At 41.4% G+C, this 16,065-nt stretch overlaps 1 protein-coding gene across 1 annotated transcript in view; it reads left to right on the top strand.

Annotated features, from left to right (window-relative positions):
* Window positions 1-16,065, top strand: part of DEPDC1B (DEP domain containing 1B) — a 44,429-nt gene that overhangs the window by 8,607 nt on the left and 19,757 nt on the right. The window contains exons 3-6 of the mRNA XM_083576194.1: window positions 10,114-10,249; window positions 11,378-11,505; window positions 12,291-12,421; window positions 15,325-15,372. Of these exons, the coding sequence (XP_083432320.1) occupies window positions 10,114-10,249; window positions 11,378-11,505; window positions 12,291-12,421; window positions 15,325-15,372 (443 nt within the window). The remainder of the gene's footprint in view (window positions 1-10,113; window positions 10,250-11,377; window positions 11,506-12,290; window positions 12,422-15,324; window positions 15,373-16,065) is intronic.

The raw sequence follows: 16,065 nt of genomic DNA, 5'->3' as shown, positions 1-16,065 counted from the left end.
CAATCAACTTCATCTGCCATTCCTCCAGAGTGCTAGCTATCATTATTTTTGCTGCCATTAATAAGTAACCAATAAGTAAATGTTTCTATAATAATCCTTGGTTGTCTCCATTGAATATCCCCAACAATGTTATTTCAGGATTCTTCTTTTATTTACGTTTTTCTTTGGTTTTATTGTAATACTGTGTGTTACAACATGAATGTTACAATATGAAACACACAGTATACAATAAAACAATATGTTTTATATGAAACAATTTATAATACTGAAACGAATAAATAAGTGTCCCTGCTCACTGGTCTACCTTTAAGACCAATTGGGTATTTGCATTTTTGCAATGCTGAACTTTAATCTTTTCAGATAGCGCCATAATATAATTTTATAATTATACTGTTGTGTTCCCTTGGGTGTACCAGTCATTTTGTTTATACAAATGATGTCGTAATAAGTTGCAAAATAATGGATTTTATTCCGTGGCGGCTGATCCCTGCTTGTTTGTGCTGCAGCCGTGATGAAATAGGTTCATGAGCATTAGCATGATGAAATAGGCTCACGGCGTTATGTAAGTGCCACACATATTAGCCCATTTAGCTTTGCATTGCCCAGTGCAATGCATTTGCATTGCATTGCCTGTGGCTCTTCATGGTCTCCGGCAGTGAGGCCTTTCTTGCTACCTGACCTTTTAAGTGCAGGTGAGAGGGGTTGAAGCCGAGACCTCCTGCATACAAAGCACAACTGAGCAGTTATCCTTCCCCCTAACTTTAGCGTACAGTTAGAAGTGTTGTAAAGCGGAACCTTCATTCAGTGCATCCAGGTCTCCTTCCAACACATGCCCTATGCAGGGTGCAGCAGGATCTTCATGAAAGAAGAACAAACTAACTCCCTTCTGATTTCCTGGATTGGTCCCCTGACCCTTCTGAACCAACCTTTTCCATCTCTAGGTTGAAGTCGGTTTCTGCTTTTTTGCTTCCTCCCCATACAAGATGGGTGACACCTGGCTTGAGAGCAGTACATGTGAAAAGATCTAGGAGTCTTGGTTGACCACAAACTTGACATGAGCCAACAGTGTGACGCGGCAGCTAAAAAAGCCAATGCAATTCTGGGCTGCATCAATAGGAGTATAGCATCTAGATCAAGGGAAGTAATAGTGCCGCTGTATTCTGCTCTGGTCAGACCTCACCTGGAGTACTGTGTCCAGTTCTGGGCACCACAGTTCAAGAAGGACACTGACAAACTGGAACGTGTCCAGAGGAGGGCAACCAAAATGGTCAAAGGCCTGGAAACGATGCCTTATGAGGAACGGCTAAGGGAGCTGGGCATGTTTAGCCTGGAGAAGAGGAGGTTAAGGGGTGATATGATAGCCATGTTCAAATATATAAAAGGATGTCACATAGAGGAGGGAGAAAGGTTGTTTTCTGCTGCTCCAGAGAAGCGGACACGGAGCAATGGATCCAAACTACAAGAAAGAAGATTCCACCTAAACATTAGGAAGAACTTCCTGACAGTAAGAGCTGTTTGACAGTGGAATTTGCTGCCAAGGAGTGTGGTGGAGTCTCCTTCTTTGGAGGTCTTTAAGCAGAGGCTTGACAACCATATGTCAGGAGTGCTCTGATGGTGTTTCCTGCTTGGCAAGGGGTTGAACTCGATGGCCCTTGTGGTCTCTTCCAACTCTATGATTCTATGATTCTATGATCCCCCATCTTAAACGTGTGTCCCTCCCCACCGCCCCAAGTTCCCAGAATGTGTATCAAAGTAGTTTTAAAAAGCTAGAAGCTATTTTTTTAGGGAAGGAGTTACACGAAACCTCTCTTTGTCCAGTTAGTATTTATCAGTAGTGTTATCAAGCATGAAAAATTAAGGCTATAACTATTCTGTTTCAAACAAAATGGGAAAACCTTTTACAACCTGTGGGCTGAATTTCATTGTGGCCAGTCTTCCAGGGCCCATAGTCCAGTGTTGGGCAGTTCCAGATTTAAAAGTGAGCAGGGTGCAACTTTTGGAGACCCATGGTTTGGGATGGTGACTGTCCATAGAGCCAAAAATATATTTTGCAGTATTTTTCTTGTACAGTGGTACCTCGGTTTTCAAACGCCTCCATTGACGAACATTTCTGAACTTGAATGCCATAAACCTAGAAGTCAATGCTTCAGTTTTTGAACATGCCTTTGAAGTCAAACAGGAAGCGCAGCTTCTGTATTGAGTTTTCCATATTGAGTTTTGGGTTTTGGAACTCGAACGGCCTTCCGGAACGGATTATGTTCGAAAACTGAGGTACCACTGTATCCCTGTGGTGCTTTCTCCCATAATCTACATGATGCTGAGTAATCATCTTATCTTTTTATTCTGTGAACCGGTATGAAGGGAGGTATACGAATTTAATAAATAATAATTGTGTTTCCACTGTATTGGTTTTCCCTTTTATTGGACCGTCCTTCCTTCCTTCCTTCCTTCCTTCCTTCCGTTTGTCTTCTTGGCATTTGTTCTACCTGCTTCTGTACCAGAAGATGAAACAAATTTATATTTTTATAGAATAATGTAAGGCAGGGCAAAGGTAACAATGGGTGGATCAAAATATGTGACTCAAACCTTTGTACAGTTGGCTACATTCCAGCCATGCAGAAATCCAGAGGCTTTTGCACACACACGCCTCTCTCTCCACCTTCCATCAAGGCTCAAGCAAGAAGCATTATCATAGTTCAGCATCACATTCCAGACTGGCAAAACCACTCAAGGAGGATGTAGAATAGAGCAGTGACAAAGCATGGTTCTCAGCTAGTTTCCCTTCTTTAAAAAAATGTAAAGGAACTTTCAGATTTCAGCAGTGCTTGGTGTTAATTGTTCAGCAGTTTGGTATTATTTTGCCAGTTTTTTTATTAATAATTTTGTATGGCTGTCCCCATAGAGTGAATTAACTTGCCAGAGATCAATGCAGTAAACTAAAGCTGTGGTTTTGGAGGTCTATATCTTATCTACCAAAGCATGTTCTTCTTAACTTTCAGGACAATGGATATATTTGGAGCACCATCTGGTGGACAATTGCAAACAGTTTCTCTCCCCCCCCCCCCGCCCTAGTAATTATGGCAGGTGGGAGTTTAGTTGCTTTTACTTTTGCAGTCTTTATTGTTAAATTGCTTTGGGATGTTTTATGGCGAGTGATTCATAAATGAATTAAATAGCATAGGAACACATAGGGGAAGCTTATTTACACAGCAATCAATGATGCCTAAAGCCTTAATCTAAGCTTTGTTATTTTCTTTTTTCTTTTTTATAATTTTTTTATTGGTTTTTCCACACATAATACAAAACAATACAACACAATACATGGACATACAAACATATAAACACGTATACTTTCTTAACCTTTCTTTTCTTGAACCTTCTTTCAGCGACTTCCCCATACCTCCCCTTTCTGCATCCCTGTTATCAATCTTTTCAGCATCCCCTAATTTCAGTATAACACTTTCTTTAGATCTTATTTCTCATATCCAATTGTTAATCGCTGCAATTCTATTTTGCATTACCCAAAACATTTTAGCATTCATTAATTTTACAACAGTTCTTAAGATAGATTTTAAATTTCTTCCAATCTTCTTCCACCGTCTCTTTCCCTTGGTCTCGGATTCTGCCGGTCATCTCCGCCAGTCCCATGTAGTCTATTACCTTGGTCTGCCATTCTTCCAGTGTGGGTAGTTCTTGTGTCTTCCAATACTTTGCTAACAGTACTCTTGCTGCTGTTGTAGCGTACATAAAAAACGTCCTATCTTTCCTTGACACCAATTGGCCTACCATGCCCAGGAGAAAGGCTTCTGGTTTCTTCACGAACGTGCATTTAAGCACCTTTTTCATTTCATTATAAATCATTTCCCAGAATACCTTAATCCTTGGGCACGTCCACCAAAGGTGGTAGAAAGTACCTTCAGTTTCCTTACATTTCCAGCATTTATTACTGGGCATGTGATAAATTTTTGCAAGCTTGACTGGGGTCATGTACCACCTATAAATCATTTTCATGATGTTCTCTCTCAAGGCATTACATGCCGTGAACTTTATGCCGGTGGTCCATAACTGTTCCCAGTCAGCAAACATAATGTTGTGACCAATGTCTTGTGCCCATTTAATCATAGCTGATTTAACCGTCTCGTCTTGTGTATTCCATTTCAACAGCAAGCTATACATTCTTGACAAATTCTTAGTATTGGGTTCCAATAGCTCTGTTTCTAGTTTTGACTTCTCCACCTGGAAGCCAATTTTCCTGTCCTGTTTGAAAACTTCATTTATCTGATAATAATGAAGCCAATCTCTTACCTTTGACTTCAATTTCTCATAGCTCTGCAGTTTTACTTTTCCCTCCTCCTGTTCTACAATTTCCCAGTACTTTGGCCATTTGGATTCCATATTAAGTTTTTTCACTTCCTTAGCTTCCATTGGTGACAGCCACCTAGGGGTTTTGTTTTCCAACAAATCTTTATATCGAATCCAAACATTGTACAATGCTTTCCTAACCATGTGATTCTTAAAGCCTTGATGAATTTTTACCTTGTCATACCATATATATGCATGCCAGCCGAATCTGTTGTTAAACCCTTCCAAGTCCAAAATGTCTGTGTTTTCAAGAAGCAGCCAACTTTTCAGCCAGCAAAACGCTGCTGATTCATAATACAGCTTTAAGTCCGGCAGGGCAAACCCCCCTCTTTCTTTTGCATCAGTTAATATCTTAAATTTTATTCTGGGCTTTTTGCCCTGCCAGACAAATCTAGATATATCTTTTTGCCACCTCTTGAAACAATCCATTTTGTCTAAAATCTGCAATGTTTGAAACAAAAACAACATTCTAGGCAGGACATTCATCTTAATAACAGCAATTCGGCCTAACAAGGAAAGTCTCAAATTTGACCATACTTCTAGATCTTTCTTAATTTCTGACCAGCATTTCTCATAGTTATCTTTAAATAGGTTCACATTCTTAGATGTCAAATTAATCCCTAGGTATTTCACCTTCTTTGCTACCGTCAAACCAGTTTCACTCTGAAACTTCTCCCTTTCAGCAGCTGTTAGGTTTTTATCCAATACTTTCGTTTTCTGTTTGTTCAATTTAAAACCTGCTACTTGACCAAATACTTGTATTAGTTCTAACACTCTTTTCGTACTAGTGTCTGGCTCTTGTAAAGTTAAAACCAAGTCATCTGCAAATGCTCTCAGTTTATACTGTTTAGCTCCGACCTGAATCCCTTTAACCAGCTGGTCCTCTCTAATCATGTTTAGTAAAATCTCCAGGACAGATATAAAAAGTAGTGGGGATATTGGGCATCCCTGTCGTGTCCCTTTTTCAATAGCAAATTCTTCTGTAACCACATTATTTACAATCAGTTTTGCTTTTTGTTCGGAATAAATTGCACTTATACCATTTTCAAAACCTTGGCCTACCCCCATCCCTTGGAGATTCTTTTTCATAAAACTCCAAGAAATATTGTCAAAGGCTTTCTCCGCATCCACAAATATTAATACTGCCTTAGTATTAATATTAACTTCCAGTAACTCCATAATGTCTATTATATTTCTCACATTGTCTGACAAATGTCTTCCTGGAAGAAAGCCCGCTTGGTCTTTATGAATCTCCCCCACCAAAACTCTTTTCAATCTTTTTGCCAAAATGTCTGCAAAAATTTTATAATCCACATTAAGTAATGATATAGGGCGGTAGTTCTTGACCTGGTTCTTCTCAGTCTCTGTCTTTGGTATAAGTGTGATATAAGCTTCTTTCCACGATTCAGGTGCCTTCTTCCCCTCCAAAATTTCGTTACAGACCTCCTTCAACGGTTGCATAAGCCATTCTTTCAAAGCTTTGTAGTATCTGGAGGTCAGTCCGTCAGGTCCTAGAGATTTCCCCAATTGCATATTTTGAATGGCTCCCTCAATTTCTTGATCAGTTATCTTCTGGTTCAAAATCATTCTGCTTTGTTCAGAAATTTTTTGTAATCCATATTTTTTAAGAAATTCTTCAATTTCTTTTTCGTTCACCGGCCCTTGTGCATAGAGTCTCCTGAAATAGCTCTGAAAACAGTTTCTAATCTCGTTTGGTTTATAGATGTTCTTTCCCTCCACTTCTAAATTGGTAACCGTATTCTGTTTTTGTCTCTTCTTCAGTTGCCATGCCAAAAGTTTCCCACATTTATCTGCCGATTCAAATGTCTTTTGTCTCATTTGTTTTATTTTCCATTCTATCTCTTGATTCATCAGTTCCATATATTGTCTTTGGTGAAACTTAATTTCTCTCAAAATTTCATGAGATTTTGGTTTAGATCTCAATCTTTTTTCTCCTTCTTTTATCTTTTCCATGATCTTATCCTTTCTCTCATTCTGTCTCTTCCTTTTTATGGCATTCTGTTGTATTAAGAATCCTCTCATGACAGCTTTACTTGCGTCCCAAACTATTCTTTTTTCCACTTCTGTTCTCAGATTTATCTCAAAATAGTCCTTAACCGCCTTCTGGGCCTTTTTATATATCTCTTCATCTCTAAATAGGGAGTCATTCATCCTCCATCTGAAGGAACCAGCTGTTGTTGGGTTCATTTCCATCTTTACAGCATTATGGTCGGAGCAAGTCTTTGGGCAGATTTCCACTTTCTTGATCTTTGATGCCATCCCACTAGTTATCCATATTTGGTCAATTCTAGTCCAAGTCATTTTTGCTTCAGAGAAAAATGTTCCCTCTCTCTCGAGAGGGTTCCTTGTTCTCCAAATGTCAATCAGGTTCATATTGTCAGTCATTTCAAAAAAGGTCTTAGGTAGTCTCCCATCCTTGGAGATCACCTGTTTTTGTGCTTTGTCCATATTTGTAGAGACCACTCCATTCATGTCTCCCATTAATATTACATTATAATCCAAAAAGTCTATTAGTGTCTCATGCAATTTCTTGAAGAATTCTGACTTCCCTTCGTTTGGTGCGTAGACTCCTATTATCAATAGTTTTTCTCCTTGTACTTGAATTTCAATTGCCAAATACCTTCCTTGTTCATCTTTAAATATTAATTTAGGGGCCAATTTCTCCTTTGCATAAATCACCACTCCTCTTTTCTTCACTTTATCCGACGAAATAAATTCTTGTCCTAATCTTTTATTAATAAGTAGTTTTCGATGTACTCTAGTCACATGGGTTTCCTGTAAACAAATCAAGTCCAATTGTTCTTTTTTTAGGATGTGAAAGACTTCTCGTCTCTTCCTAGGAAGATTCAAGCCATTACAATTCCAACTTAGAAAATGCAGAGACATCTTGTTATTTATTTGGTTACCCCTCCAACAGCACCAGGGAGATCTTCTTCTGATGATTTTTTAGCTCCAAAAGATAAGTTTGAAATATCTGGTAGATTTTCTGAGTCCGTAGGTTCCGCCGTTTCCTTGAGAAGATCCTCCTCATTCCTTGTCATGAACTGTTCTTTATCTTGCACTGTTTTTATCTTGATTTTCTTTCCTTTGTAGTTAAAAGACAGGCCTTGTGGGAACTCCCATCTGAATAGAATGTTGTTCTTTCTCAATAGAGTGACCAAATCCTTGTAATGTGTCCTCGCTTCCAGGATATTTTTAGGGATATCTTTAAAAATCTGCACACGCGAGTCTTCAATTTCCAGAGCTGTTTGAAAGTGTAAATTCAATATCTTATCTCTCTCCTCCTGAGATCTCAGAGTTATAAGGCAATCTCTTGGGCTCTTTCTGTTCTGTTTCCTTCCCAGTCTGAAAGCAGTTGTTATCTTAAATTCCTCCTCTTTCAGGCTGTCCTGCCAAAAGTCCAGAAATTCTTTTGTCAGATAGTCTATCAAATTGTCCTTTTCATTTTCTGGGATCAATCTCAGTCTCAAATTTTTATTTTTTCTCTGTAATTCCAATAAAGACAGGGCAGCATCATGTTCTTCCAGCTTTTTACAGACTGGTACTATCTTTTCCTGTGTATTTCCTGCAGAAAGTTTTGCTTCCTCTGCCGAAATTTTTGCCTCCTCTGCAATCTTTCTAGTTATTTCATTCTCTTGAACTAATTTATTTATAGTCTCTGTATTCAGATCCAATTTTGTTGATAATTCCTTCAACTGTTTGGAATTTTCAGTGCTCTGCTTTGTTAGCCCTTCTAGAGTCTCATTTATCTTGACTAATGCCTTTGTTATTGTTACTGTATCCATGGAAGGAGTTAAAGGGGCTGCAGGTGGTACAATTGAAGCTCTTCTCTTTTGTTCAACTTTACTCTTAGCCCTTGTTATTCTTTCCTCTGTTGGGCCACTCATATCCCAAGGTCTTTCCCACGAGAATCACTTTCAGCTGGAAATTTCCACAACCTTACAGTGAAAAATAATGGCTATTTTCCTACAGCCTCTAGATGGAGCAGTTCAAAGCTTCCAATACAAAGTAACAAAAGTTCCCTTCCTAGGTAAACAAAGGTAGCAACCAAATATCCAATATCTTCCAAAATGTCAAATTGTATCTTTCCAAAGTTCCAAATTTGTAGCAAGTCAGGTCTTTAATTGTAATCCAGCAAAGCGCCTACTTTGTAACAAGTCTCAAATGACAGTTCTCAGTCCCGGTAACTCACTTCCAGGCAGTCCTCCCCAAGGGTTTAAAACGGCAGAGCTTTGCCCTTCTAAGCTTCTTTCATGCAGGTAAGACAGATCATAAATCTTCCCCCCCCTGCCCCTGCCTACTAAGGGGGGGAACTGAGTCCAATGCCTGAGTCCGTCACTTTTAAAACGCTTTCTGTCAATTGCAGCTTCTTGTTTCGATGCTTTATTTACATGCAGTCCAGAGAAGGCAGACTTCCTTAATTTTTACCCTCTCCGCTTTCAGCCAATTTGTAGTAATTTCCTTTTAAATTTGTTGCTCAGTCTTACTCACGGTAGTCCAATTTGTAATCCAAATGTCAGGAAGAAGTCGGCGCTCTCCGTCAATGGCGACGCGGCTTCACTTCACGGGCTGGGTAGCGGCTCTCAGCACCGCGCTCCCCGCTGCCACTCCGGAGCCTTTAAAAAGGCTCCTTTGCAGTAAAGGGGGGCGCTTAAGGTGCCCGCCGAGCCTCCTTGCTCTCAGGCTTCTGCGCCTGAGATTTTAGGGGTCCCCGCTTCGCCGTAGCGGTCAGACCCGAACTCGTGAAGCAGCCTCCCTGAGCGGAGCTCAGCGAGAGGCGGCCATTAGCGCTGGCGCCAACCGGAAGTCTCTAAGCTTTGTTATTTTCAGAATAATGGCTTGGGTCAGTTGCCCTTTCTTTTTTTCACAGATAGAGAAAAGAGAGCAAAAGTTATCAACTGGGTCTGTGGTTTGACTTGATTTAGGGTCAAAGGATAACACTCCAGCTGATGAGCTGTACTAGTTTTGAGCTCCTGTATAATTCAATAAGCAACTTAATGAGAGAAACTGCTCCCTAGAAGAACATACTAGCTCCTGGCTTTTCACCCATCCACTTTCCTCATGTGGGCATTTCCCATTGGCTCCATCTACACTATAGATTTAAAGCAGTATCATACCATTTTAAACAGTCATGCCTTTCCCCAAAGAATCCTGCAAATTGTGGTTTGTTAAGGGTGCTGATGTTGTGAGGCGCTTATTGCTTTTACAGAGCTACAATTCCCAGAGTGGTTTAACAATCAACCCTCTACCCAGGAAATTCTGGAAACTGTAGTTCTGTGAGGGGAACAGGGGTCTCCTAAGAGCTCTCAGTATGCTTAGCAAACTACAGTTCCCAGGATTATTTGGGGGAAACCAGGACTGTTTAAAGTGGTATGATACTGCTTTAAATCTATAGTGCAGATGGGGCCCATTACTTTTTTCATTAACCAGCCCAGCTCTGGAAAGGGTCCATGTTGATGGAGCAATAGAATATTATTCTGCTGTTTCGATCAACAAAGTCACCGCATGATATGAAAGAGTTCCAGCCATTCCTTTTGCACATTGATGACTTCGTTGGATTCATCCCAGAATCAGCTTCTAGGTTAAGAAGGCCAGTGTGTAAACATTTCACATGTGCCTCAAACAATTAGATTACAACAAGAAGATGTGAGTCCTCTCTCTCTCCCTGCCCCTCACAGTGTTCACAAGCTGGACTCAGTTGTGGCTTTAACGTTTTGTTTTTCATTTTAGATTTCCTCCTTTCTCGCCACTCAAACCATATCCCAAACGATCCCCGTACCGAAAGGAAGTTGTCAAATTCCCAAACTGGAATGATTTTGAAAGGGATACTTTCCTAGAACAGATCCCAGGGAAGCCCCTCATGTTGGTAAGATTTCCATCTGCACGAATATCATTTTGATGCGGAAGATGCTAACTACAAGCTCCTGTTCACTGACATATCTGTGAAGGCATCCTTTGGTTCTTCCCAAGGGGCGAGCAACAGAGGAGCCAATCAGGCTCTGTGGAGATGTGTTGCTACACCCAGTTCAGTCCCTGACACCTTTTGGAGCTGACTTCCACCTGGGTGTGGACCAGACAATCCTGGGCTGTGGCTTTGGTATTGCCATCACCAACTTTCCCTTCCTCCCTCTGGGTAGAGAACATAATTGCTATGGACTATGATTAGTCAATAATTGTAGGGGCTGGAAAGGAGTCCTACTCACGACATGTGGTGTGGTATGGATTTTGCCTTCCCTACAGCAATTAAGAGCTTATGGTTAATCTTACTATTTATTATTTATTGAATGTATACACTGCCCTATACCCAGAGGTCAGGGCAGTTCACAGGAAAGATCAACAGAAAAACAACAATGTATATAATCAAAATAAAGACAGTAACCCAATAACAACCCCCCCCCAAAAAAAGAGAGCTGCATTTTATAAGGGCATAGGATGTCAATCAGATCAACCAAAGGCTTGGTTAAAAAGGAACATTTTTGCCTGGCACCTAAAGGTGTATAATGAAGGCACCAGATGAACTTCCCTGGGGAGAGCATTCCACAGGCAGGGAGCCACTGCAGAGAAGGCCCGTTCTCGTGTTGCCACCCTCTGGACCTCTCGAGGAGGAGGCACATGAAGGAGGGCCTCAGAAGTTGATCTCAGGGTCTGGGTAGGTTCATATGGGACGAGGTGGTCCTTGAGGTTTAAGGCTTTATAGGTCAAAACCTATAACCTTTGAATTGGGCCTAGAAACCAGTTGGTAGCCAGTGCAGTCAGACCAGGATCGGTGTAAAATGCTCAAACTGTCTTGCTCCGGTGAGCAACCTGGCCGCTGAATTCTGCACTAGCATGTAGGACACATTATCTTCTCTGCACTGTTGCTTAGAAATGTACTGGAGAATTGGCAATTATTTGCAACTAACATCTCTGGATAGGTGTAGGATTAGGGTCCTTATTAAGGAAAATAATTAGTATATACAGTACTAAAACTTGTTATCTTTCTCGTCTCTTGTAGAATTCTGAAATGTGGTTCAAACGTCACAGTATTGCAATTGGAGAAGTACCAACGTGCAAACTCATACATCGCCGACAACTAACAGAATCAAATCTGGAAGATATATGGAGGTCCATGACTCTATCGCAGTAAGTAGATTGCATGAACCTTTCTCTGTCAACCTAAGCTGAGAGTAAGTAGCAGAAAGCAACAGGCTGTGCTTTGCATGCATGCATGCATAAATAAATAAATATTCCAACTTGCCACTAAGAAAATACAAAGTCAGCAATTCAGTAATCCATAAACTGAAATTCTTTTGCCTTTTTTCAGCTGGCTTGTTGACTCAAGCCCCTGAACTGCAATGCCCAGCTTTTTAAAAATAATAATAATACAGTGGTACCTTGGGTTAAATACTTAATTTGTTCTGGAGGTCCGTTCTTAACCTGAAACTCTTCTAGAGGTACCACTGCTTACTATAGAATATTGCTGGAATGCGGTGCGTGATGCCTTTAGTTATTTTGGTTAGTTATTTTAGTTATTTTGGGTTGTTTCGTTCTCTAGAGCAGGTGGTGAAACTAGTGTGTGGACACTCTCACTGGTTTTTCCCAACTGGGGGAGGTTGGCATTTATAAAATGCACTTTGATGGGTAAGAACGGGTTTTCCATTATGACATGCGACCTCAGCATTATAGTCACATGTATCTAAAATATATGGGCGCTGTGTCTGTAAAGTGTTCATTTTAAACCAGAATGTTGTTTTTTCTATTGGTATTGCAAGCTTCGAGGTGGCTTGTGATGCCTATTAAAACATACTGCATCTGTCTGAACTTTTTGTATTCCAGTAAAAGTACTTCATTGTGATGTGCAGTGCTTCTACAAGTAACTATGCTGCCAGTCTGATAAACCTGTTTGTTTCCCCACCCTCTTACTGCAGCTTGCAAAAGACTTTAGGCTTGGATTCTCTGAATGACATGCTGGACATTAAACTTGTGAATCCAAAGCATATAATTCAGAATGTGTATAATGTTAACAAGCAGGGGGTTGTCATCCTAGAAGATAAATCAAGTAAGTAGAGTAATTTGTTTAGTTTGTTACAGCTTTTCTAGGATTTGTGCTTGATAATATGGTAATTCAGTGGGGAAAGGGGAGGAACATTCTGTAGCTGAATCATAAAGATAGACTTTTCTCCCCAGAAGAAGAAAATTACTATATACCATCAAAGAGTATATTGGGGAGTGTCATGTTATTTACATTTATTTAGTTGTTTGTAGGGCTTCTCAAGTCTGGACTATTGTATATTTTTGAATGATTTCTGATAAGTTATCCATGGATACAACTTCATGTCCTTTCCATAAGACATTCTGAACCAGTAAGACCATTAGGTGGTAATTGTACACTATTTTTATGGAGGTAAACAAATCCATAATTAAAAGACAGGCTGTTCTTTATTATCATCTAAGTAGATAAGTGGGACGTGGGTGGTGCTGTGGTCTAAACCACAGAGCCTAGGGCTTGTTGATCAGAAGGTCTGGGTTAAATCCTCTCGATGGGGTGAGCTCCCATTGCTCAATCCCTGCTCCTGCCAACCTAGCAGTTCGAAAGCACATCATAGTTCAAGTAGATAAATAGGTACCGCTTAGGCAGGAAAGTAAATGGCGTTTCTGTGCGCTGCTCTGGTTCGCCAGAAGCGACTTAGTCATGCTGGCCACATGACCCGGAAGCTGTACGCCGGCTCCCTCAGCCAATAAAGCGAGATGAGCGCTGCAACCCCAGAGTCAGCCACGACTGGACCTAACGGTCAGGGGTCCCTTTACCTTTAAGAAGATAAGCAGAAGTGTTAAAGTTTCATGATTCAACATCACCTTGCTGAGTAATTTCCTTTTATGTGATGCCAACCTGTTTGAGGCTGATTACACAACCAACAAACATGGCATAATTGTTTCTTATTAAGGCTGGCTTCCCCCCATGACACATCCTTTGTATGGACATAATCTGTGGGCGTGTAATCTGAAGGCAGCATGAGTTTTGTTTTTCTGCAGTTACATCTGTTTAGAAGGCTCCCTGTTGCTCCGCAAAATTAAATACTTCCCTGTTTCCAAACTTGACGCATTTGTGCACATAGGTCTTTGTTGCACTATGGTGATTCTGCAGCGTATTGTTGTGGAATTCCTTCCTGCGGGAAGCAGTGGTGGCCAGCAGCTTGGATGGCCTTAAAAGAGGATTAGACAACTTCACAGAGGTTAAGGCTGTCAATGGCTAATCTGCCTCCATGGTCAGAGATAGCAATGCTTCTGAATACCAGTTGCTGAAGATGCCAGGAGGGGAGAGGGCTCTCGTTCTCAGGTCTTGTTGTGGGTTTCCCACAGGCATCTGGTTGGCCACTGTGAGATCAGGATGCTAGACTGCATGAGCTAACCTAGGTGATCCTGTGCTGCTGAAGCATTTTGTTGCTATTATTGCGGGCTGCTTAACAGATAATAATCCACTGCAGATGTTTTTATTATAATGTAGTATTATTTATTTTTAAATTTTATTATTATTGTTATTAACACACAAAAATGGAGGTCAATTGGAAACCTTTATTGTACAACAAGCGACTAACCTGTTCAAATAATAATAATAATAATAATTAATAATAATTAATAATAATAATAATAATTTATACCCTGCCCTCCCCAGCCAAGGCCGGGCTCAGGGCAGCCAACAAGCAACAATAAAAACAAGCTGAATGAATACAACTAAAAAAAAAGATTAAAATACAACAGTAAAATATTGAAACAGTAAAATATTAAAATGCAGCCTCATCACAGGAGGAGAAAGAAGAAAGAAAGAGGGGGAGGGAATCAAATTGGCTCCAAGCCAAAGGCTAGGCAGAACAACTCTGTCTTACAGGCTCTGCGGAAAGAAATCAGATCCTGCAGGGCCCTGGTCTCATGAGACAGAGCGTTCCACCAGGCCAGAGCCAGTGTTGAGAAAGCCCTGGCTCTGGTTGAAGCTAATCTAACTTCCTTAGGGCCCGGGACCACTAGGGTGTTGCTATTTATGGACCTTAAGGTCCTCCGTGGGGCATACCGGTACGAGGGTCCTAATAGCACTTGTTCTGCAAAGGTGTTGGGTTGGATCCAATGGCAGTCCTACTCAGAGTAGGCCAATTGAAGTTAATGGACATGACTAACTTGGGCTCAATGGGTCTAACTAGGACATAGTTGTTTCCACCTGTGCCGTATGTGAAGTGGTTCTTGGGATGGAAATGAGCAGCTGCTGCCAATACAAACTGTCCAAAGATATAGAGCAGGGTTTTCCAAACTTGGGTCTCCAGTAGTTTTTTTGGACTACAATTCCTATGATCCCAGACTGCTGGGTTCTGCTAGCTAGGGGTCATGGGAGTTGTAGTCCAAAACCAGCTGGAGACACAAGTTTGAGAAACCCTGACAAAGAGTGACTATGTCTGTCCTCAGAGATATATGCCGTTCTTTTTTATGGCTCAAGACCGAGGCGGAGACTGTATTGTGTACTTCTCTGATGGAAATCGCTGTCCTAATCACAATCATCACTACTATTTACCTGCCCTTTCCCCGAAGTTCCCAGGGCGGGTTACATCAATTAAAGCACAGTGTTGAAAACCTTTTAAAACAACTTGCAATCACAGAAATAAGGCGGGTCCTGAAAATATACACCCCAGTTTTCAAAAGCCAGGGTAAACAGAAGAGTCTGCAGGCTTTGTTGAAAGCTGTATAACAAAGATTCCAGATGTACCCCTGTTGGGAGGAAGTTCCAAAACCTGGGTTGCCATAGAGAAAGCCTTCTGCCAGGATACCACCCTGGAGTTGATTGGGATGACTCTATGGCTGTTGATGAACTCCTGGATGAGGCTTTCCTGTAGCTTGTAAATCTATTCTTCTGCTTCGTAAAAGTCAGTGTTGATCTATTTAACGATTTTTGAAAATTCTCATCTCTATTCACTGCAGAGGAGCTGCCTCACTGGGTTCTATCGGCAATGAAGTGTCTGGCAAGTTGTAAGTATCAGTTTGATTTCAGTGTGAATAGGGAAACTCCTCCCCCTTTTCTGTTTTAAGAAAGCCATTTTGACAAGGGCAAATAAGGCTTCATTCATCATTACGAGCCGCAGTGTGAGGCCGTCTGTTTGTCACGGGCTAGTTGGACGCAGAGGAATAGTGGGAGGAACCAGCTGGGGAACCACCAAGGGAAGAAGGCTCAGAGCCCGTGGATTGGTAGTAGGACACCGATGAGTGGTCAGAGGGAGAAAAAGGAGAAGACTGGGAAGAGGATGGGTTGGAAGCTGAAGGCAACAGGGCTTAGGGAGCAGGGAAAGTATAGCAGAGAGAAGTCGAGAATCAGAGGCGGAATCTGAAGCAGAGAGGAGGGAGGCCAAGAGGCAGAGATGAGTCGGGTTGGTGAAGGATCACTGGTGTCTCCCCCTCCTGCTGTGACAAGCTCCCCTCCCGGCATCCCAGGACCAGAAGATGTATGAAGAGGGAGGAGCAGAGACAGGCGTAGTCTCAGATTGCTTGGGAAGACCCCGGGGTAGGGGGAGGGTAAGGCAACTGTGGGAAGGCAGAAACCTTCATTCTTAGCAACTGCTTCATGTGGGCAAGACCTGCTGGAGAGGAGCTGCTGTGCTCATTTGGCCTGACACTCCTGTGCAGATCCTGTTTTTGCTAATAGAGAGTTAACTCCAACTTGCTCGG

Source organism: Podarcis filfolensis, assembly GCF_964270895.1.
Source record: "Podarcis filfolensis genome assembly, chromosome: 11".
NCBI classification, from domain to species: Eukaryota; Metazoa; Chordata; class Lepidosauria; order Squamata; family Lacertidae; genus Podarcis; species Podarcis filfolensis.
Note: the sequence above shows the minus strand (reverse complement) of the source record. Positions and strands in the feature narration are given on the sequence as shown.